This window comes from Malania oleifera, chromosome 2 (assembly GCF_029873635.1).
Source record: "Malania oleifera isolate guangnan ecotype guangnan chromosome 2, ASM2987363v1, whole genome shotgun sequence".
NCBI lineage: Eukaryota > Viridiplantae > Streptophyta > Magnoliopsida > Santalales > Ximeniaceae > Malania > Malania oleifera.
In genome coordinates this window covers 93,191,912-93,217,060 of record NC_080418.1, presented here as the reverse complement: position 1 = coordinate 93,217,060, position 25,149 = coordinate 93,191,912, and the positions used below count along the sequence as shown (strand labels likewise).

The window sequence follows — 25,149 nt, the reverse complement described above, 5'->3', positions numbered from 1 at the left end:
GGGATTTTTTTTCTGGTTAATAGGAAAGGGCACAAAATTATTGTCTAAAGAGAAGAATATCTAAAGGACTGGTTGAGAAAACTGTTTGTTTACAATTTTGCAATAGTTTGTGTCATTGGCCAAGGAGATTTTGTTGCATGCATAAGATTGATATGTTGGTGAATGGGAAAAGTTTTACCAACAAAACTATTTTCACAGCAAAAGAAAAAAAATGTGCAACAAAAATATTCAGCAACTTATTGCTTTCATTGCAAATTGATGAATTTTAGAAGCCTTGATTTAGAAAACTTTAAAAAATAATAGGCTTTACCAGCAAAATGTTTGTTGCCAAAGACATTTTCATGGTTAAAATGTCTACTCATGAAATGTTTACATTTTGCAACTACAAAAATGTACATTTCCAAAAATATCATTTCATTTGCTAGCAATATAATTTTCAAACAGAATGGAAGTCTGTTGACCAAAAAAAAAAAGACTGAGCAACAAAATTTAATATATTAGTTTTTTTGTTTTGTTTCAAAAAGCCGTCTGCACCTTTGGATATGAATTATTATTATTATCATTATTTAGCTTTAAAAAATATCAAATTTCAAATTTCAAGCCACATGCTAAGGTCATGGACAATAATACATCCTCCTGCCATCAACTAGAAGCAACAAGAATTACACTTTTTTATCTGCTTTCAAGGTCAGACGGTGAATTCTCTCCCCAAAAAAAGAAAAAAAGGGGGCAAGAGAAATAACGCCATCTCATAACAAGTGGAAAGATGAGGTTCTGCCATTGAAAATCATTGCATTTCTCGAGCTACAAAGTCCTAAGAATGGCATGCACCACACAAGTCCATAACGCCATCTTTTTAACCAGTAGTACAAAACTAATTTCGAATCATAATACAAAGATGAGCTTACATAAGATGCAGTCCCCTAAAAGAAGCCAGGAAAACCAACTCTTCAATTATATACAAAATTCACAGCAGCTGATACAATAGTTTGTCACAATCTCATATATATCTATCTAATGGGAAAAAATGAGCTAACTGGTGCTCCCCCTACTGAGAGACACTCTTATCTTGCAGATGTTTTGGAGCAATACCATGAAACTGGGCAGAGTCCATGGACTCTTCCTGCAGTAAATGTGAAAGTCAAAGAATCCACATGCTGAGTTGGCAGGCATACACAATTGAAACAATTATAATACATACCATATCTTGCAAATTGTCCTGAATGTCAAAGCATGCAGGTAGGGCTGGTGTTCTGAAGCTAAGCTGTCCCTGTTAACACGAAACCTCAATACAAGGGATGCAACTCTTAAACCATCTTATACCAAAAAACAAACCAATTCACTAAATATTTGGAACTATTGAATCCAGTACCAGTCCCTGCATGCTATTTGGGGTAACATAATGGCCAACACGAGTAGATATTGAACTCAACTGCCCCTGACAAAATGTAAAGAAATAATTGGAGCAATAACCATATCCATTCTTCTTTCTCCCTACTATACAAAGACATCATAGTCAAAATGATGCATTTTATCATACCAGCCCCTGCATGACCTGTTGACTGCCATAATACCCATCAGGTATAGGAGATATTGAGCTCAACTGTCCCTACAATGAGTTATAAAAGTCTGTTTTAAAGATATAATCACCACCATTATGCATAGAACTAAGGGTGAGCATTCGTCAGTTCGGTTAATTAACCAAAAAATTTTAGTTAAAAAATCTCATTAACCGAACCTAACTGAAATTTCATATTAACCAAACTCAAAACCGACCAAACCGAATTTTGGTTAAATTAGTTAACCAATTTAAACCGATTTAATATATAAAAAATATATAAAATTTTAGTATATATATAATATATTAAATATTTTAAAATATATATAATATATATAATTATTTATTATCAATTTATCGAACTCAAAAACCAAACCGAAAACCAAAATTCAACGAAAATGAAAACCGAGCCAAAGCAAATAAATTTTAAACCAAACCGAACCGACCAAATTTACTTGGTTAACAGTTTTAACCGAATTATGCTCACCCCTACACAGAACAATGTCTTGATGGAACATTGTTACAGTTGGAAGTAGAAAGATGCCATACCACTCCTTGCAGAGTCTGTTGAACACCATAATAGCCATCAATAGTTTGCCCTCGACAGCCTAGTTCCTACAAAATTTGTATAAAGGCAAATGTCAATAACAACCTGAATAAAATTAATTTCAAACAAGCATATTTCTTCAGAAACATGTTAATGACTTGATGAATAAGCATATTAATTCATGCAACATCTCAGTGTCCAGATAACACATTCCTTGGATTTACAAAACACTAAACAATCCATTAGGTTTGAAATACAACATACCATCCCCTGCAAGTCTTGTTGAGGAATGTAAGAGTCATCAAGGCTCTGAACTCTTGAGTTCAACAGCTCCTAAATTGATGAAAATAAGAATGCAGCCCATCAGCTATCATTAAAATGATTACATTACAGCCATTGCACACAACACAACAATTAAGTTTGCAATGTGACATACCATTTGATGGCAGTTTTCTTGCAGCCTGGTAGCCATTATTTCTGGATGAGGTTCCTGCAACATATGAATAAAATCCATACAAAAGTTTTATCAATTATGATTTCTTAGGCATTGGAATATTAGAAACCTTTTAATGTGAAATATAAAGCCTCTATTACCTTCCTCTTTCTATACATTTTCCTTTTCTTGGCCTTGGGCAAACTGTTTCCGTGAATTTCTTCTTCAATGCCATATAAACCATGAGTGGGTAATATGTTGGGTTCTAAAACACTCTTAACGGAACTGTTAACACCCACACAATGTTTCAGGGCTTCTTCTAATGCATGAAATGCAATATTATATGTTTCTTCAGACAAGGACCCTTTTTCACCCAACTTAATGGCCTGTTTACAGAGATCATTGAAACGTTGTACCCTGTAATGGAACAAACTTGATATACTGTTCTCATTTTGCTTGATCTTTGCATAATTTGTCCAACGCCTCAATATATACTGCGATGGCAAATTGGAAACCCCCGACATTTGAAGAACAAGCAAAGCATGTCTACAAAGAAAACCTCTGTATTCAAATGAACGGCATGAACAGAAAACCTCCAACCCTCTTTCATTCCAACCAACAATGAAACTCTGATGCTGCTCAGGATCATCAACTCGATAGGTTACAATTGCCTCATCTTCACATTCCTTTTGCATAGTACAATCATCTATTCCAAGAGCCTCAATTTGAAATTTCTCAAATATTGCACGTGTATAAGTTGTTGACACTTGTTTCAGAAATGGTGAGGAAAATTTTAAGGTAGGTTGTTTTTGCCATGTTTCATAATCAGCTTTAGCCTCCTCTTCATACTGGTCCTGTAAAAATGCTTTGTATTGCTCAATGAAATCCTTAAATGTACTTTCCCTTTGCAGATACTTGTCAAAGAAAGAGGCTATACTTCCGGCTCTTTCAATTGCAGACATTCCTGCAAAAAATGTACCCATCATGCATGTTGGAACCCATTTTTTACGATCTTCGTACAATGATTGAACCCATTCATCCTCCCGAAGTTCAAATTCATCAACCATTTCCCACCATCTTTTTTCAAACTGTTCTTCTGTCCAAGATTTAAAGATGCATTCGTTAAGTTTCCCCATAAAATTTTCATACTGATTAATAACATGGCCCAACTTTTTGGGAATCTTCTTCATTACATGCCATAAACAAAAACAGTGGCGTGCGTCTGGAAACACCAGTGCAACAGCTTCTTTCAAGGATTTATCCTGATCAGTAATAATAACTCTTGGAGTTTGGCCACCCATTGCCCTAAGCCATGTCTGCATTATCCATACAAAAGTTGATGGCGTCTCATCACCAATCAATGCGCATCCAAGCAACATAAACTGAAAGTGATGATTCACTCCAACAATGGGAAACAATGGGATTCTGTATTCATTAACAATGTAAGTATTATCAAAGAAGACCACGTCACAGAAGTTGCCGTGATCATGCCTGGCTTTCGCATCAACCCAAAGCACATTTCTTAAACGCTTTTCATGGTCCAAATCTATTGCATATAAGAAGTTGGGGTTCTCGTCTTGCATGTCCGTAAAATACCCAAGCATTATTTGGATGTCTCTCTCATCCAAAGCCAACTGCAGTCCTTTCTTTGGACAAGGAAGAACACCAGATTGCTTGTTTTTTCCCCTGATAGCAGCGTAAAAGTCATCTGGACAAATCTCATGATTATGCTCCTTTATAAAACTATATATAACCCATATTCCATCTTGCCTTCTCTTCATATGCATGCTAGCTTTACAGTCCGTCTTTGGACATGATCGTGGATGAACACCTGTAGTGGACTCACGCTTGCTTCCAAATCTAGAACATGCAATTTTTACATCAATAAATCTTCCAGACCTTTTTGAACGACGGCTGGCTTTTATTGTGATGCCAAACCCAACAGATCTAGCATATTCTCTGTAGAAGGAATATGCTGCCTCCTTCGAATCAAATTCCAAACCAGTTTGGGGCTCGCAGTTTGTGACCTCTTTATTAACAGCATCTCGTCCGCAAGCATTCACATCAACTACATCCCCGCAGCAAATGGCATTTACACTCACATTGTGCACTGTAGAAGATTTTAAGTCATCCTCCCCAGCATTCATTCCATCTGCACCATCCACTATGCGAACATTTATATTTGATCCAGTTTCTATATTGTCTTGTTCACCTGAAGGTAGTTCAAGACCTATCTCCATGGAGAAAATATATTTTTATAAAATAACAATCATCTTATCAAGAACATGAAGAGTAAATGAGAATGATCATTAATTATAATTTCATTACATGAGATCGTGTTAACAAACTTTGTCTAGCCAATTTGGACAAGAAATGCAGTCATCACCATCAATGTTACATCAGAGGCTCCACCTGTATGAAGCTTCATTTTTTTCAATAGCCAAAAAAAGAAAAAAAAAATAAAGAGCACCAAGGTCGTTCAACCTAAGTAACAACAACAACAAACCAAGCCTTATGTCCCACTAGGTGGGGTCGGCTACATGAATCCTTTTCTGCCAATTTACACGATAATGAGTAATTTCTTACAACAAATTCTGGGCCATTACATCCTCACTATCTCATTCCAACTTATTTTAGGTGTACCCCTGCCCCTGCCCCTCACAGTAACTAGTTCACTCCTCACTGGCGCACTATTCAACATACGTTGTAGATGCCCAAACCATTTGAGTTGTCCCTCCCATGTCTTATCTTGTACAAAAGCTATGCCTAACTACAAATATGTTCATTCCTTGATTTATCCTTTTAACATTATACCACTCATCCACTTTAACATTCTAATCTTCATAACTTTTTCTTTTTGGATATGTTGTTTCTTAGCAAACATTCTAATCCATATAGAACATGTGGTCGCTTGGTCTTAGCCATTCTATTGAACTTCATTTTTAATTTCAAAAGTATTCTAAATCACATAGCACACTTGAAGCACTTCTTCATTTTACCAAACTAATTTTAACTTAATGAATTACATCTTCTTCAATTTCCCCTTCAGTAGATCCAAAATATCGAAATCTGTGTTATTAATTTCTTGACCATCAAGTTTAACATTTTCTTCAATATTCCTCCTATTATAATTGAAATTATATTTCGTGTATTCTGTCTTATTTCTACTTATTCTAAAACCTCTAGATTCTAAGACTACTCGCCATAGTTTTTTTTTTTAAGATAATAAAACAATTTTATTACAATAACATAATTGAAATGAGACGAGAATAAGAAATCCCTCAATTAAAAGCACCCCTAATTTCATCAATCAAGACAATATCATCTGCAAATAACATACAACACGGAACCTCATTTTGGCTACTCTTAGTAAGCTCATCCATCACTAGAACAAACAGATATGGGGCTTAAAGCAGATGCTTGATGTACAGCGATTGTGATTGAAAATTCCCTAGCCTTTCCACCTATAGTCCTAACATTAGGCATTACCCCATCATGCATATCCTTAATGACATCAATACACGTATTACATACATTCTTTTTTTTCTAAAACCCATCATAGAACTTTCATAGGTACGCTGTCATATGCTTTCTCTAAGTCAATAAAAACCATATGCAAGTCTCTTTTCTTTTCTTTAAACTTTTCCATTGATCTTCTTAAAAGATATATAGCTTCTATAGTAAGTCTCCCAAGCACAAAACCAAGCTGATTTTCTGAAATCCTCATTTTAAACCTTAATCTTTGTTCTACTATCCCTTCCCACTATTTCATTATATGATCATAAGTTTAATTCCACAATAGTTATTACAATTTCAAATATCTCCTTTATTTTTAACTATAGGTATTAAAGTGTTTTTCCTCCATTCATATGATATTTTCTTAGTTTTTATAATTGTGTTAAATAAATTAACTAACCATATAATTCTTTTATCACCTAGGTATTTCCAAACTTCAATTGGTATGTTATCTGATTCTTTAGCCTTTCCATTTTTCATTTTTTTAATTCAAACTAAACTCATTAATTCTAATTTTGTGAATAAATCTCATATTTTTAGCCTGTTCCTCATTTCTCAATTCTAAATTTAAGTCTTCTACTTGATTTTCATTAAATAGCTTATTAAAGGAACTTTGCCGTCTTTCTTTATTTCTTCCTTAACTTAGACAATATCACCCTCACTTTTTATACATTTTACAGTGCCTAAGTCCTTGCTCTTTCTTACCAAGTTTAAATGTCCCTTTCCCCTTCTTTTTTGTTAATCTAGCATATAAATTATTAAATGATTCATGTTTAGCTTCACTAATGCCCATCTTTTCTCACCTCTTTATGTTTTTAAAAGTCCTCCACGATTCTACATTTTTGCCATGTTTTTACATAATTCTTCATCAACCTAAATACACAAGCTGAAATTACAGAAAGAATCAACAAAATCAACAGCGGCCTGAATATTACAGCTGCTCATCAATCTAAAAATACAAACTTTTAATTCATCCATATTTAACACCATTAGGGAAAGATTCTATGCCTTCTGAAGTCTCCTGTTTCTTTTCATACAGACCAAACATGAGACAGTAAAGACTGTCAGAGGGATCAGTTCTGTAATTCTTTTCTTCTGTTTATCTGCTTGTATTCCCCGCCTAATAGACTGCTACCACCCAATGAATCCCTGTCATGTAGAATGTTGCCACATGTTTCTGGTGCAGCTGCAACTAATGATATTATGAAAAACTATCCCAGCCTGCTCATTACACAAAATTCACCTATAACCACTGTCATTTCTTTTTTTTACATTGTCCAGTCTGTAATTCTATAAATCAAACAGTTCCAAGCATTATTTAGGAGTGAAAAAAATGAAGCAAGCACATGGGACATATGATATAGGTACAACACAAGACTAACACAACAAATTCTTTTTTCTTTTTAAATAACAAAAAAATTATTAAAGCAAGGAGAACAACAATTACACTTAACGAGGATCAGACGTCCTCCAAAACAAACCAAAAACAGGAAAAGAGAAAATACAAGAGATTTACATCAGCACTGCCTGAGATAGCAAAAGGACCTCAAAACCCTGAAAGAAGCCAAAAATGTACCTTTCTCCCAAATCAAACTCGGGGGAGTCTTCTAGTCTCTAAAAACTATGGCATTCCTTTCAAGCTGCAGTGTCCACTATAGCAAAGACTGCACAATTCTGAAATCATTTTCCTATTCCTTCCAAATCCCCAGAACTGCACAGCTATGAATTCATGAACAATCTTCAGCACCACCCAAACCTCACCAAAACAGGAAAACAGATTGTTCCATGAAAATCTCACGGCAATGCAAACATAAATGACAATTAGTCTCATTTTCCTCCCAACACATCATGCAAACATCTGGTCTAAGAGTCATGTGAGGCCCTCCTACTCTGACCCAATTTGTTCATATTAACCCTTCGAGAACCAAAGTTCACATGAAAGCTAGAATCTTAAAAGGGACTTTAGTCTTCCACACAACTTTATCCAGATAGAAAGGACTAGGTGATGTAGGGGCAGCATCAAGGATCTGCAGCCATGGGAAATATTAGAAGAAAGTCAAGAAACGGAAGAGAGGAAGGAAGGGGAGGGGAGGAGAGAGGAGATACTAGGGGAAAACTCATGTTCAATTCAATTCAAATTCATAAAAATTGTCTACAACATGGCTTTCACACTTTATTTATAAGAAAGCCTCTACATATGAAATTACACATATATCCCTAAAATGACATGGCCTCTACATATGAAATTACACATGTATCCCTAAAATGACATGGCCTTTGTATATGAAATTACACATATGTTCCTAAAATGACATGAATTACAAACAAGCCCACAAAGATTACAAACAGCCCTCGAATACACAGTCCTACACTAATTAATACTAAGCACACACAATAAACTACTAACTAAATCCAACAATCCTCGATTCAATTCTTCTCAAGTATTCTCCGAAAAGGGTCTTCCCAAGGTCTTGCTTCTTGTCCTACATCAACTGTCCCCCAGTTAGGAAATTATTGAACTCGAATTGTAATATGTTGGAGGATTAGGAGCAAGAAGCAAACTTGGACTCTTCGAAAGCTAGCACTTGAGTGAAACAAGAAACCACGTTCCATTGGCAGCGTTAGAGACTTGAATTGAGAGTTAGCATCAATCAACATATCAAGAATGACAAACTATACATTTGGCATGTCTAAAAGACTTTAGATATCTTCAAGCACATTCATTTTCTTCCTTGTAGTGTCTTCAAGTTCAATAAGTGTGCCTGATTCCTTGTCTTGGTTAATTGGTAGAGTGGACTTCAAAATAATCTTCTTACCATTATAGTGGAAGATATATGTGTTCTCATGTCCTTGAGTCGCACCCAAATCATCCAACCAAGGAGCACATGGCCAATCTTCATAGGTATGATATCACACCAAACATTATCAAATAGTCACCCTTTGGATAGGAATAAAACATCTTTCACAAACATATAAGGTAAGTGTTATCAACCCAAGATATGTCATAAGGCTTTGGATGAGGTTTCAGATGAAGTTGCATACGAATGACTCAGATCCTAGAAATCACATTCATAGGACATATTCCATAAAAAATGTTGCATACTTTTCCCCCAAGCTTAAGGAAGGTGTGTAATGGCTTAATATTATGCTTATAGAATGAAAAAAGCCATGCATATTTCTAGTAAGCTGTTGCCCCATTGCTGGATTTATTCATATATACTGCAACAATATATCACCAAAAGTTCTTAACACACTTGCCACAATACTCAATCTATTCACCAAGAACCATAAACTTGACTCCCAAGTTTTTCAAGAAATATCTTCAATTCACTTACAAAACTCTCAAATTGCAGCAATAAAACCTGATTTTCCAAGGCTGGCAGTGACAATTTCTAGGGATTTGTGCCAAATTATCGTGCTTGCTTGCAATATGTTGTGTCCTCAAGCAAAATATCTCCTTGCAGGTTAAAGTATCGCAGAGAAAACCCAAAATATCACGGCTGGGCAATTTCTCGCGAGACTGGAAACAGTAGGAGATTCTGGCAGACACTTTCACTTGCGGCTGCCGGTGCATGGGATGCGTGAGACTCCGGAAAGGGTCCTCTGGTTATAAATTTTCAGGTGAGGGTAGATCAGCGGGTGGGGAATACAGTTGTGGAGGTGGTGTGTCAAAATAGCTCCAGCAAAGGTGGATTTGAAGGAACCAGCGTCTGGAAACTTTCAGGTGGCATGTGGGTCTTCACCACTAGTTGGAAGATGAAATTTTTGGAGGGAGGGTTTCTAGGGTTTCTGTTTTAGATGTGTGGGTGGTGTTGTAGAATCTAGGCCAGAAATTAGGGTTTTGAAAAATGGGACATGAATGGAATTTTCGGAAAAGTTTGGAAACTTTCAGGTGGCACGTGGGTTTTCACCAGTAGCCGGAAGGAGATGAAGTTTTAGAAGGGGGGAATTCTAGGGGTTCTGTTTTTGATGGTGTGGGTGATCGTATAATCTAGGCTAGAGATTAGGGTTTCAAAAAATGCAACACAGGGAATTTTCTGAAAAATTCAGAACTGCAGAACTGCTTTTCATTTTATTTTTTTTTAAACTGAAATTTCAAAACAGTTGATGATGAGATAAGAGACTAACAGAGGGAAAGTGATTAATGGAGAGAAATGGAAGATGAAGATGAAGAAGAGGACAAAAACGAGAATACAAATAGAGAAGAAGAAAGAGAGTGGAAGGCTGCTGGGTAGCAGAGGATTAGGTACAGAATTAGAGATCAGAACAGAGTAGAAAAAAGAAGTGAGGAGAAGAAAAGAAGAAATCAGAAATAGAGAGAGATTAGGAGATAAAATTAGAAGAAAAGAAGAAGAGAGCGAGAGGAACAGGGCAGAAAAGAAGAGAGAAGGGGAAGATGGAAGGATTGAAATGGAAGAATGGAGATCGAAGTTGGGCTCTGATACCAAATGATGCAGGGGCAGCATTAAGGATCTGCAGCCATAGGAGAGATTAGAAGATATAGGAGGAAAAAAGGGGGAGAGAGGAGAGAGGTGATACCAAGGGGAAACTCACATTCAATTCAAATTCAACAACTGTCCACAACATGGCTTTCACAGACTATTTATAAAAGAGCCTTTAAGGTGAAATTACACATATATCCCTAAAACAACATGAATTACAAACGAACCCCTACATTACAAAATATTACAAAAAAACCCCCAAATGCACATAATCCTGTACTAATTAATACTAAACACACTAATAAACAACTACTCGATCCAACTCTTAAGTATTCTCCAACAAGAATCTTGCCAAGGTCTTGCTTCTTGTCCTACATCACTAGGATCGAGAGATTTAGTAAGATGGACGAAAAAAGACTTTGAAGAAAAACACCGCAAAGAGCCCCCAATTGAAAGCCTAGAACCCCCTCCCTCCATTAGGATTGATAGAATTCATAACACACAACAGGCAAGTAAGCACATTTATATCTCTCATTGAGACTCCCGAAAAATGGAACCCAAAAGATACAATACCCAGCTCATAAGAATAGAATTCTGAAACTGGTGCAGTATGAATTGAAGATGTCTATAGAAATGAGGAACTAAAGATTCCAATGAAGTCTCACCCACGCAAATATCCTCCCAAAAACGAATCCTATCCTCAATTGCAACAGAAAAACAAATGAGAAAAAAAAAAAAAAACAAAAACAGAAATCAATGAAACAAATTTCCAGCAGCCCACATGTGAAACATTGCTACTTCCCTCAGTACCCCACCCATTCCTATGAATACCATACTTGCTCTTTCTTACTCTGTGTCATAAGGAATTAGGCTCTAAAGGGAATCTCCACAACCATTTACCTATTGAAGAGATGTCCATAGAAACCACATTACGGAAACCCAAACCTCCCTGTGATTTTTTGGTCTTCTGACTGCCTCCCAGCTAACAAGACGATCCTTCTTATCCTCCCTGTTCTGACCACAGATCTAAGAGATTGGGATACAATATGGCAGGGACACAGTACCTAAGTCGAGCAGAAAAATTATAAACAGATCTAAAGAAGCAGAGTTGGAGACAATCAGTTGGTTCTATTTATTTTCTTTAGGTCAAATTCTCCTGTCGTGTCTTTCCAGCAACTAAAGTTATGAAAAGACAATATGGAGTAAGAAGTAGAGCTTGGCCATTCTTTATTTCATCTTTCTTGAAAAAAAAATAGTAACATTCTTTCATTCAAATCACTCGTGGAGAATTGCTCACTCTATACTGCCACATTCACTTGCAAAGAGGAAATTTTCCTGTTATTCACTAATAATATGATAAAGTGCATTCCAAGATTGTCACTAAAAAATGTACGTAGTACTGCAAAGTGAGAACTCTTGACCATTATTGGAAAACTGACCAGTGCTTTTGCCATCATTAGTTAACAGTAAGTAGAGCCTGGCAGTCTATAAAACTTCAGCTTCCTCAAATAAATAAATAAAATTCCCATTGTATTGCCATAACATTGATCCCATGACACCCTAAACATGTATTTGCAAATAAATATGAGATTCTTGAACAAGTACACCTAGATTCTTGAAGCCAGATAAAAAGGGAAAAAATTCCATTACTACATCAATAATCACACCACACTAAACAAGATCATCATAATAAACATAAGAAACAATAGAGATATACCAATAGATATCAGTTACTTCTGCATAAAAAAAAGAAAAGTCTTTTGAACGAATAAGAGCCCAGCTGATCCTGTCCTGCATAAATGGCTTATGGGAGAAGCTGAGTTTCTCTTTCAGCAGGCTCTCATTTGGAGCGAGTTTTCTGGGCCATTTCCAATCATCAGTTGCCCAAAAATCAGCAATATTAGCATTGAGATGCAGGCTCATTTCGATGTGGATGTGGGGGCCAAAGGTTTCTGCAAGGGGAGATAAGTTGTACCAGTTATCATAAAAGATGTGAGTGTCTAGCCCATTCCCCACTGAAGGTTTTATACTGTTGTAAGCCTTGCTACTAGCCTCAAGAATTTTTCTCCATGGCCATGTGCTGTTCTAATTTGCTTTGAGACACCATAACTTTTGCCTTTTAAGATGCAGGTATGAACCCAGATAGCACCACCATAGCAGCTCATGATCTTCATAACTAAGGTTAAAATTGGCAACACTATCATGATCTAAGGATGCACACCCACATATTATGGAACTATTCCTTGCATCTTCAAGGTGGTCGCCTTCTATTCAAAGGTCTTCTTGGCTATAATGTAAGGTACTCTCTTTTGGAACCCTAAAATACATTCGATTTCATTTAAATGAGAGCTAAGTTAGCATTGGAGTTTCCCCATGAAGCCACTCTAAGCTTCTCAAATACTTTTTTCTTTTTTGATTGCAGGGTAGTGGGTAGTCGCCGATTATTTGTTGATTCAAGGGTCTAGAATTCGGTTTGGACTAATTTTTGCACTAAAAGATTGGCACCGTCCATGGGAATCAATTCACTTCCACAAAATATGTAGGCATCTCTTGCAGCTTCTTAAATGAACAAGTCTCAACAACCACCTTGTTGTGTTAGACTGCCAAATAGTTGAGTTGGGAGCCCCAAATGCATGACCTCATAGCGAAAAAACAATAAGTTTAAAACTTAGAATAGGACCGAAGGATGAGCCTCTCTCAGCTCGCCAAGGCTCCCGGCAGTTAGCCAAGGCTTCCAGCATGAAGCACTCAACTTGGAGCCTCCAGGTCAGCAAGGCTTCAATCCTCAGCCCCAAGCTTTCAGGTCATCAACCCAAAGCTCCCAAGTTGAAAAGGGTCCAGGCATTCAACCTACACATAGCCCTCACTTCCACTGGGCTTCAGCCCTGAACCCAGAGCCTCCAGGTCTTATCAAAGCTTCAGCACTTAGCCCAGAGCTCCCAAATTGTTCAGGCTCAAGGCATCCAGTCCGAAGCCCTCAAATCATCAAGGCTTCCAACTTGACACCTGGGCTTGAAGGTTATAGGGGCTTCAGCCCTTAACACGAAGTTTCTAATTCTAAGGTCATCAAGCTTTAGCTTTTAGAACAGAGCAGTATGGCTGTCAAGTTCAACCCTTAGCCTGAAGCCCTTAGGTCCTCAAGACTCCAAGCATGAAGCCCTCAAATCAGAGAATCCACATCCTTTAAGGCTTCAACCATAGATTTGAAGCCTCCAAGTTATCAAGGCTTTAGCCCTCAGCCCAGAGCCCTCATGTTGTCAAGGATTCAACCCCCTCAACCAAGAGCTCCCAAGTTGTCAAGGCTCCAAGCATTCAGCCCTCAGCTCAAGCCCCCCAAGTCATCAACGCTTCAGGAATGAAGTCCTTGTTAGTTATAAGCCTAAAAGTCTATAATGAATAAAAGCAAGTTAAATATTTATGTCATACGAATGTTATCTCTATTACATGAATAAGTCCAAAGAGTTTTTAAGTTGAGAAGATAAGTTTTCAAATTGGCTTTTTAATACTCAATAATTAAATGCTCCTAGTCATAAGAGAGTGAATTGGGCATTGAAAATTCAAAAAGCCATCCTATGTGATGTGTCTATCTTATAGGGGTGACTATTTTCAAGTTGCTTGTGCAGAGACACTAAGACAAACATAGGGATAGGGATGCTTGTTAGAGAACAGGTACACAAAGTGAGTGTTACCATGTTAAGAACGTCTAAATAGAGTGCCTTACATTCTAGAACAACTCAAAGGACTTGAGAAGCTTAGAGTGGCTTCAGTGGGGGAGTCCAATGCTAACTTAGCTCCCATTTAAATGAAATCAAATGAGCTCTTTGGGGTTCCAAAAGAGAGTACCTTACATTATAGCCAAAAATACCTTTAAATGAAAAGTGTTCACCTTGAACCTTAATGATATAGTTCTAACAACACTATAATTTAAAGAAATTTAAAGACACAAGTAATTACCGGAAGCAGTGGAAGTATCTTTCCCAACTCTTAGCATGCTAACATAAAATTAATACCTAAAGCATGTGAGAAGAACAGATTATTTGTTTACAAACCCAAAGAAAAATAAATGTTGCCCATTCATCATTCCACCAAATAAGCAAAAGAAAAATAAGCAAAAGACGCATGCACTCTTCAAATAAGCAAAATAGTAAGCAAAAGATTACAACTGATAAGCCCCCAAGAAGAGGTCCAGCATTGTAGAGTAGCTTGAGATGGTGCTGCTCTCTTGCGAAAAACCCTCTCTTCGCACAATTCGCTGGTGCTCGAAATCATGGTGATAGTACGAACTGATGGTGGGGGTTTGTTCAATACAGATTGAAGGGAGTCCTTCGATCTGAGATTGGATAAGATAGGGAGGGTTGGAGCTCTGATTGTCCTTGAGAAGAACTGTAAGTGCAATCGGTGGGTACGTCACTCTTTGGTTGCAGCTTCATGGTTTTCTCAGGGATTCTCATCTCATGAAGGTAGGTTGTGCAAAGTTTTTCGAAGAGTCTGAGTGGGGTATGTCGATTAATAGATGGGGATTCATGCGACTAGGGCAGGGAAGTTCATGGAAATAGGGCATGGATGGAGGGGTAAAAGGTATTCCATTTTTGTTCCTAGAGAGCTAAAAGGGGATGCATGGTCTCGATTCGGGGATGCGTTCATTGCTTTGCAGTCTGGATCTAATAAAGCAGATAACAAGAAGAATGCTATCATTCATGGAGTCAGATTGTCTCAGGCGGCGCAAGTGATGATGGAGGTCACTCAATCCCTAAGAGCATGCAGGAGGGGGTCTGCACTTGCTGCAGGGGAAGAATGAATGAGAAGTTTATTTCGTCAACTTCGCACAACCAATCGACACCGAAAAGGGCCTCACTTCCGGCTGAGCAGCCCAGATCAGAGGCGGCTAGGGTTTCCTGCAGGGGTGATGGGCTGACAATTATTGAGTGGGTTGGGCTAGGTCTGACTATTAGTATAGATTTGGTCCGGCTGTTAGAGAATAATAAGCCTCTTTTAAACTCTTTGCTGGGCTTGCTAATGAAGGAGGCCCAAGGGTTTAACACTGGGCTTGGGCAGTGATAAAATGCATACAGGTCAAGAGCAGCCCGTAAGACCTTTCAGTTCCCAAACCAAAAGGAAGCCCTCCAGCCCAAATGTGGGGAGGCTACGGGAGGTCAGAGATTTTCAGAGCAAAGCAAGATGATCAGCAGTTATTCTCGAACAAGACACAGGATCATAATCCTAAGCTGCGCTCCTCTTCAAACAACATCCTTGGCGGGCATCAGGAGGGGTGTTCTAGTAGCATCAAAGAGCAGGCAATGGAAGTAAGAAATCAAGGTACTCCTTGACAGGAGAAGAATGATCATATGGGAAGTTTTAGGGGTGAAAGGAGGGATTATGGCTCCAAGTATCTTAACTCTTGGGAACATGAAAAGCACGACTTCATGCTTGGGTCAGTTGGAAATCCTGATGATAAGGAAGTTGGTTCGAATAATTTGAAGAAAGGAAAGGTTTACGGAGTTTTTACCAAAATATTAAAGAAAAAAAACAAAAACCACAAAAATGTAGAAAATTTACAAAAATATACCTAACCGACTTTCCAAAAGTCAGTTTGGGCTTTAAAATTAAAAAAAAAAAAATGTCAGCTTTGTCAGCTGCACGGGAACTGGGGAGAGAGGGGAAAGGGCATTAATGGGGTGTTAGGGGGAATTAAAAGAAAAAAAAAAAGCGGCGGGGGGGTGGGGGGCATGGGGGACACACTGCTCAGCAGCCGAAGAGAGGGGAGAGGGGAGAATGGGGAGGCAAAAAAAAAAGTTGCATATATGCAAAATTTAAAAATTAAATTATAATAATTAATAAATTTAATTGTCATTATTATTTTTTTATATAAAATTCGTTATTTTTTTATTCAAAATTCGTAATACATAAATTTTTTTTAAAATTTTTTATTGATAATTTTAATTTCTTTAATAAATAAATAAACATAAGTTAAGTAATTTCACTATATTTCTATTCATTTTTTACAAAAATATTAAAAACAACTTATGTTTATTTATTTATTAAATAAATTAAAAATACTAAAAAATATTACAAGAAAATTTATGTATTAAAGAAACATCGCTAATATTTTTTCGGGATAGTTTCTGCACGAAATGTAATTTCCCGTGATTGTTTGAGCGGGAAAGCTAGTTTTAGTGACAACAGTACTATACATCGAACCGTACCCAACATCGAAAAACGTGAACTGTACATCGAACCATACCCATCATTGGAAAATGTGAAACACACATTGAACCATACCGGGTATCGGGAAACATGCACCGTACATCGAACCATACCCCGACATCAGGAAAAGTGAACCGTACATCGAACCGTACCCAACATCAGGAAAAATGAACTGCATATCGAACTGTACCCGACATCGGGAAGCGTGAACCACGCATCGAACCATACCAGGTATCGAGAAAAGTGAACTGTACATCAAACCGTACCTAACATCAAGAAACGTGCACCGTACATCGAATCGAAATCGACATTAAGAAACGTGCACCGTACACTGAACCGGACTCGGCATCAGCATATGTGCACCGTATATAGGGAAATGTGCACCGTACATCGAATCGTATTGACATCGAGAAACGCGTACTGACATCAGGAAACATGCGCCGTACATCAAACCGTACCTCGACATCGGGAAACATGAACCACACATCGAACCGTACCCAACATCGAGTACCCATGGTTTTAAATAAAGGCCGCGACCGTTACATAACGCCGTTACGTAAAGGTTTTTTAGGTTACCGATACCGTTACACACCGCGAAATCGGTGGGAAGAAAAATCACGGCCGTAGCGACCGTTACGGACCGCAACCGTTACGTAAAAGCCGCTACGGCCGTTACGTAACCGCTACAGGGCTGTTACACCAAAAAAATATTTTATTTTTTACTTTTTCTTATCACTTTTTCTCTCTCTTTCATATATCATTCTCAATATACCAAGTGGCAAGAGGGGGAAAAGATTATAATGAGGATGACAATGATACAAAATTTACAATTTCTTTAAATACTAACAATAGATGCATTAATTAACAATTTCAAAATATTAACTTGTTAGGGAAATTTTTTTTTTAGTAATATTAGTAATGTGATATTTATGTTCTTTATTTTTCAACTTCAACCTTCTTTCTTTTCTAGCTATTTTATATTTATATTATTCGTATGTCTTATGTGTCTAATAGATTAATGGAGTGTATAATGTATTTTATTTTATTAATTCATTTAGCACACATAAGAATTTATCACAGATAAGAACAATGAGAAGTACAAATACTCGCACACACGTAATTTTCTATCAATGATGTGTAAACTTGTTGCCCTTACCAAATAACTTAGTTACTCGAACTAAAGGGTCCAAAATACACTAAAACCCTTTCTAAGGTTGGCTAAAAGCTTAAAACATGCAAGTACGCTAATATGCACAAGGTTGTGCGTGCTCCAAAAAAATTCACGGCCGTTACATCCGCTTCCCGTTATGTAACATCCGCTACTCCTGCTTCCCGTTACACCCGTTACCGTTACGTTACGCTACCCGCTACCGTGATTTAAAACCATGCGAGTACCTAAGAAAATATTAGCGATGTTTCTTTTAATACATATATTTTCTTTCAATTTTTTATTGGTTGTTTTAATTTATTTAATAAACAAATAAACATAAGTTGTTTTTAATATTTTTGTAAAAAATGAATATAATATAGTGAAATTACTTAACTTATGTTTATTTATTTATTAAATAAATTAAAACTATCAATAAAAAATTTTAAAAAAATATATGTATTATGAATTTTGAATAAAAAAATAACTAATTATATAAAAAATAATAATGACAATTAAATTTATTAATTATTATAATTTAATTTTTAATTTTTGAATATATGCAACTTTTTTTTTTGCCTCCCCATTCTCCCCTCTCCCTTCTCTCCAGCTGCTGGGCAGCGTGTCCCCCACCAAACCCCCCCCCCCCTTTTTTTTCTTTTAATTCCCCCTAACACCCCATTAATGCCCTTCCCCCTCTCTCCCCAAGTCCCATGCGGCTAACAAAGTTGACATTTTTTTTATATTTTAAAGCCCAAACTGACTTTGGGAAAGCCGGTTGGGTATATTTTTGTAAATTTTCCCCATTTTCTATATTTTTGTGTTTTTTGTTTTTTTTCTTTAATATTTTGGTAAAAAACTCAGGTTTACGCACATCGTAAGAAAGGGCAAATTGGTGTTGAAGGGAGGAAACTTAATGGAGAATTGTGAGACTTGTCAGGTGAAAAAACACATAAAATTATTAAGAGAGATTCCAAAGGTGTTCTAAGTATTGTGGAGGAGCCAATTGGTGAGAGGGCCAAAGGGTGTAAGAATAGTATGAGATTGGGAGATGTTACAAATGAGGGTAGTGTAGGTATTAGCGATTTGGAAGCGAAACGGGGATTTATCTTATGTGTTGCCTCCTCCTTTTGAAGGCTTAGAGGGAATTAATATGTTTGATTATGAGGTTAATAAAGTTGAACAAACGGTTAAGGATGGAATTCTACCTATTCCAGTCCAAGAAATCTCTAGGAATGACATTGAAACTCAGTGTTTGTTGGATGAATTGGGCATCAAGTTGTCTGATCAAGGTGGAAATGAAGTTAGGCTTGATGGGGGAAAATCAAAGGTGAGGAAGGGTCAAAGGGAACAAGTTAATTTGAAGTGTTCGGTGAACTATGACGGGAAGGGATTAAAAAGGGGTTTTCTAGGTTGATATTAGCAATTTCCTTTGTTTTGCTTTTATTTTTTGTTTTTATTTATTTTTTCTGAGTTTTATTTTGTTTTTTCACTTTATTTGAGGATTTTGTATCCTCGACATGATTGTACATTGTCTTTCTTAATTGATTAAAAAGGGGTTTTCTAGGTTGATATTAGCAATTTCCTTTGTTTTGCTTTTATTTTTTGCTTTTATTTATTTTTTCTGAGTTTTATTTTGTTTTTTCACTTTATTTGAGGATTTTGTATCCTCGACATGATTGTACATTGTCTTTCTTAATTGATTTTCTATTTCTATAAAAAAATAGAGATTATAACTAATGGTCCCAAATATAAATCATTAACTGTTCACAAGCAAAAAAGAAAACCACATAAATAGAATCTCAAATCCCTTAAGCCTGTTGAGTCCTATACTCTTCAAACATTTTCATAGCCAGATTATCTCTAAATGTCGCCCATTCATCCATGACTCTAACTGCTACTATATTCTCATCCACGACTTTATTTTCTTGGATTTCATAATTTTCTATCTCTTCATCCACATCTTCTTACAAGTCATCTTCTGACATTTCATCCCTTACAAAGGTGTGAAGAATGCAAACATGCATTAATAATCCTAGTTTGGGTCTTCATGTCATGAAAAAGAAGCAAATTGTAATACTGAGAATCTTTTCTTTAGCAACCCAAAAGCTCACTCAACTGTATTCCTTGCAAATGAGTGGTCTTAAAATTATATGTAGCGTACCCTCTCCACAAATTGAAATGATATCATGTTCCCCTACAAGGAGCTAAAAATACTGGACCATTTGTATAGCTAGCAACCACAAGATAATACATATCTACAGAACATTACAAAAAAAATCTCACTATAATTAAAGACTAAAAAGGAAGAAGATTACAAAGAACTTGAGAAGAAGTTTGAACCTACTTGATTGTATTTTCAAACCATTACGCCTAGTCAAAGCATCACGCAACACTCAAGAGTTTGAGATTGCTCCCTCCCAACCAGGTAGGACATAAATGAACCTTAAATTAGCATCACAAGCTCCTAAAACATTTGTGCTCAAATCACCTTTCCTATCACGATATATACTTCGATTCTCCATAAGAACAGTGAGTGTGACGCGTTCCATCAAGTGCCCCAAGTGTTCCCTCAAACTATTTCCATTTATCACCTACATCGTGGAGGGATAAATGATTCTGCTTGATATAAAACTTCCCAATATTCATCACTGCTTGTAATACAATGTGGAAATGCCTAATTATCTTCTCCCCTGAATGACCAAACACACTTCTAGTTGCACTATTTTTGACATCATGCGCAAGGATAAGAAAAACACAATGCCACAATTTTTTTCGCTGCCACATATCTTGTAGCTACCAATCCACCTTTAACATGTAAAACATCACACAACTTGTCAAATGCTTGTGGAGTTGAATGCAATTGCAATAAGCAACATGATTCATTTTTTAAAGATCTCGTCCATAACTTTCTTTGCTAAGCCCTCTTATCAATGTCAATGGACAAAAGTTCTCTCTTATGCACGTGACTTTGACTATGGCACACTCCAAAAAGTATGACAGGGAATTGCATGAAATATATGATAGATTCCATTTCCTTCTCATTTTCCATTTCCTCTCGAGGGTGTTTTTTTAGAGCAGTCAAATCTCTTGCTCTTATAGTCATCTTCACATAGAATTTGATTTTGAAAACAATATAAGAAAACTAAATATTAGCTAATGATGAACAATACAATACCATATATCGTAGCTTATAAGACGGATAATCTAGATGCAAATATGTTGTGAGCTTCAGTCTAGGACTTGCACATGTAGGTTTCATGACACCATATGGATGGGCCACAATGGAACCACCTAAAAACCTACAATAGATGGGCACGCAGCTACCAAGGTGTGAGTCTGCAACCTACAACAGATGGGAAGCAGCCCCTTCCTAGAACATCAAAGCCATTAATTTATGGAATTGGTGTAGTGTGGGTAACACATGAATAACTAATAGATTTTTGACAAAATTATTCTTATTAATTTAATGAGCAAAGTGGATAAAGAGTCTAACTTTTTAGAGGGCATGCACGCAACAAAATTTGTTCACATTTGGATGAACAAAATCTGCACACATACTTGGAGGAACAATTCCTGCACACAAAATTTTCACCTAAAATCTGTGACTTTCCAATTTCTCATTATCACATTGGCAACATGTCAATGAACAAAATTAACCCAAAAAATCTGAGACTTTTAATTCTCCCATTATCAATGATTATTCTTGTTTTTTTATAAAATTAAAAATAAAAAATAAAAACCCTCCAAGGGTTCAAGAAGTGGCCATTGACCACAAGAAACAGCAGCCATCACAAACCAGCAACTACGGCAGCTTGTGAGGAATCACAGATTTGAAGAACATATGCTAGAAATCCTAAAAATAAAAAAAAAAAAAAAGGCACAGCCACTATTAGCACCACAATTTTTTACTAATGAAATATCAGTACAAAAGAAAAATGAAACTACTCAACCTAATCACCCGGAAAGAACAACTACTAAACCTAATCACCCAAATTCACAAATTACTGGACGTTGTAGCCAATATCATTTAGTACTAAAAAGAAAAATGAAACTGAACCAACCAAACAAAAGCAATCAGATGAAAATGAAAGGGAATAATCCAATGCTCTTGTGTGATTGAAATTCCATGATTGAAAGGGAACCACAAAAGCTAATTAATTAATTAATGGCAATATGAATAACATGATGCTAAGAGACAAAGCATGTTTTTCAGTCTACAAATCTGAACAGATCCAACCTATAAAGAGTACTTAGACCGAGCTTTGTCAAGCCTAAGCATTTAAACCTAGCAAAAGTGATTCTACGTATAGGCAACCTATGGCCCTAATGACCCATTTAAGAACACCATTAAGGCAGATATTCCTTTGGAAAATCCTGGCTTTCTACCCTTTTCTATTGACTTGCCCCAGAAAGTGTGGCAAGTTTAGGGCTATAAAAAAGAGTCCTAACCCCACAAACAAGACTTGGGGATTCTTCATCCTGCTAGTTATTATAAGGTCATATCCACTTACTGCAATTAAGATTTCTATCCCCAATGATTCCCCACACAAAGGTGTGTCATGGGAAGCAAGTTGGGAGCACTTTGTGGCCTTAAAAAATGTAAAATGAAGGAGACATTGTCTTGGGTCCCCTGCCCTTGTTTTTTTCAAAAGAGGAATAACACTTTACATCTTAAAGATAGAGCCCTAGATCACTTTAAAGGGTATCCTCTTCATGACATCAAAACATTAGTGGGAATTGAGATTATGTAGCTATGTGTTTGTGGCTTTGCTTTTTGTTTTTGTGTTTTTGTTTGTCTTTTTGGGCAGTTGGCTTATGGACAGTGGACTGAGATGGGTTTTCCATGCATGTTCAAGTTCATTTTTATGTATGAGTTGTCCTCTCTAGCTAGCTGGGATTTTTGCGTTGATAAATAAAATAAGTGCATGGAATGAATTAAAGCTGTCTCTTAAAAGCTATTCAATACCCCAAAGTTTAATACAGAAAAATGCTACAATATTTCAATGCTCACCCAATCATAGGTAGCAGTAGAGGAGATGGCAGGCTAGGCATCATAGATGCATGAGCATATATTGAAGGCATCCATTTCCTTTCAATAGCCATGTGATATATATATATTATGCAGCAGGTCATGAAGATCAGTAAGTTTCATTTGATTTTTAAAAAAAACAGGCAGTCAACCTGAATCATTTCATTTCAAGAAATTTCCTAGCATGTTGTGCTTAAGCGTGTGTATAATTTCACATAACATGCTTCAACTGAGAAAAATAAATAGTTAGTGCAAATCCCAAACCATGCTTTATATTTAGTTAATAACAGAATAAAGTTCAGCATAGACAGTAAGCTTTCTGACCATGGTTTTAAATAAAGGCCGTGACCGTTAACCGTTACGTAATGCCGTTACGTAACGGTTTTTTGGGTTACCGATACCGTTACACACCGTGAAATCGGGGGGAAGAAAAATCACGGCCGTAGTGGCTGTTACGGACCGCGACCATTACGTAAAGGCCGCTACGGCCGTTACGTAACCGCTACAAGACTGTTACACAAAAAAATATATTTTTTATTTTTTTACCTTTTCTTCATATTTTAAAGCTTGGTTTTGTTATTGTTGTTCATACTTTTTCTCTCTTTCATATATCATTCTCAATATACCAAGTGGCAAGAGGGGGAAAAGATTATGATGAGGATGACAATGATACAAAATTTACTATTTCTTTAAATACTCAAAATAGATGCATTGATAAACAATTTCAAAATACTAACTTGTTAGGAAAATATATTTTTTTGATAATATTAGTAATGTGATATTTATGTTCTTTACTTTTCAACTTCAACCTTCTTTCTTTTCTGGCTATTTTATATTTATATTATTCATATGTCTTATGTGTCTAATAGATTAATGGAGTGTATAATGTATTTTTTTTTATTAATTAATTTAGCACACATAAGAATTTATCACATATAAAAACAATGAGAAGTATAAATGCGCGCGCGCACATGCACACACACACGTAATTTTCTATCAATGGTGGTTTAAATTAAATGTAAACTTGTTGCCCTTACCAAATAACTTAATTACTTGAACTCAAGGATCCAAAATACACTAAAACTCTTTCTAAGAATGGCTAAAAGCTTAAAACATACAAGTACACTAATCTGCACAAGGTTGTGCGTGCTTCAAAAAAATTCACGGCCGTTACACCTGCTTCCCGTTATGTAACATCCGCTACTCCCGCTTCCCCTTACACCCGTTACCATTACGTTACGCTACCCGCTACCGCGATTTAAAACCATCTTTCTGACAATTAAAATATAAAGAAGTTCAATTGCTAGGACAAAGTGACAAACTATCAATATCCTTGAAAAATGTCTTTTAACACAAAGAGTGACTGAAAGCATAGTGAGGTTGAATTTGGGCTGAATATCTTAATCAAAACACCAAACCCAGGGATTCCATGATCATCTCAATCAATTTATCCTTTGTTCTATGTTCCATTATACTTGTACTGCCCTTGCAGCAGCATTTATTTGATGGATCAAGCAAACTTCATCTTCTGGCCAAAAGCACACAACTACTGTGCAAACACAATTTGACCTAACAACAACAGAGTTCAAGACCAAATCTAATGGGCAGATGCTCCTCAACTTCAAAACTACCACGGAATAAATCTGCTTTTATATAGTTATATTTCATAAAATAATCAACATTAGTAGACTGATGAAAAATCCAGAAAACAAAAAACTAAAAGCATAAAACAATCATAGAAAAGAAAAGGAAAAAAAAAAGATTAATGCAATACAAGTGTATACTGAGGCAAGCATTTCTAGGGATTAACAAGAAAGAGAACATTACCCATATTCTTTCTCAGAGATAAGTTCCTCGGGATTCAAGCTAACATCCTCAGCATCCACCTCCAACTTCACTTGCGAGGGCATCGCTGGAACCTCCCAAGGGGGGCATCCGTTCGCAGACGCCGCCGCTCTCCCGCTACTCAAGCGTCAGTAAATCAGAGCACTTGCAAGGCTCAGAGAGAGAGAGAGAGAGAAAGAGAGAGAGAGAGGTACCTGAGTTGTTTCGAGGGCTTGCAGATATGCGATTTCTTCCCGCACGATTTCGCAGAACTAGGCTTTGTATAGATAACTCAGAGCTTTGGGACTTCGGGCATGGAGCTACGAAGGGAGCGTGGAGAGCTTCCGGGTTTCAGGCACGGAGCTGTGAAGGGGCTTCGGGTATGGAGGGCTTCGGGGATGCGACTGGAGGGTGGAGACCATTAATTAATTTTATTAATTCATAAT

At 36.7% G+C, this 25,149-nt stretch overlaps 1 protein-coding gene across 2 annotated transcripts; it reads right to left on the bottom strand.

Moving 5' to 3' along the window:
* Positions 1–853: 853 nt before the first annotated feature.
* On the bottom strand, positions 854–25,149 carry LOC131149869 (protein FAR1-RELATED SEQUENCE 2-like). Of its 2 annotated transcripts, none has more exons than XM_058100655.1 (10): positions 24,919–25,149; positions 24,707–24,841; positions 2,700–4,690; positions 2,542–2,595; positions 2,370–2,438; positions 2,108–2,173; positions 1,541–1,609; positions 1,373–1,438; positions 1,202–1,270; positions 854–1,123 (listed from the first exon to the last, which is right to left on the bottom strand). In XM_058100655.1, exons 2-10 carry the CDS (start codon positions 24,708–24,710, stop codon positions 1,049–1,051), a joined length of 2,463 nt encoding a protein of 820 aa, XP_057956638.1. In that variant the 5' UTR covers positions 24,711–24,841; positions 24,919–25,149; the 3' UTR covers positions 854–1,048. The 2 variants fall into 2 exon arrangements, with proteins under 2 accessions (XP_057956638.1, XP_057956637.1); XM_058100654.1 differs by having other exon boundaries at positions 2,700–4,768; positions 24,919–25,146.

Bases quoted from the DNA above. Each gene is read 5' to 3' on its own strand.
- LOC131149869 (XM_058100654.1), bottom strand. The intron at 1,439-1,540 runs GTATGATAAAAT...ACATTTTGTCAG, and splicing joins AACAGGTCATGCAGGGGCTG to GGGCAGTTGAGTTCAATATC. The intron at 1,124-1,201 runs GTATGTATTATA...CATTTACTGCAG, and splicing joins AGGACAATTTGCAAGATATG to GAAGAGTCCATGGACTCTGC.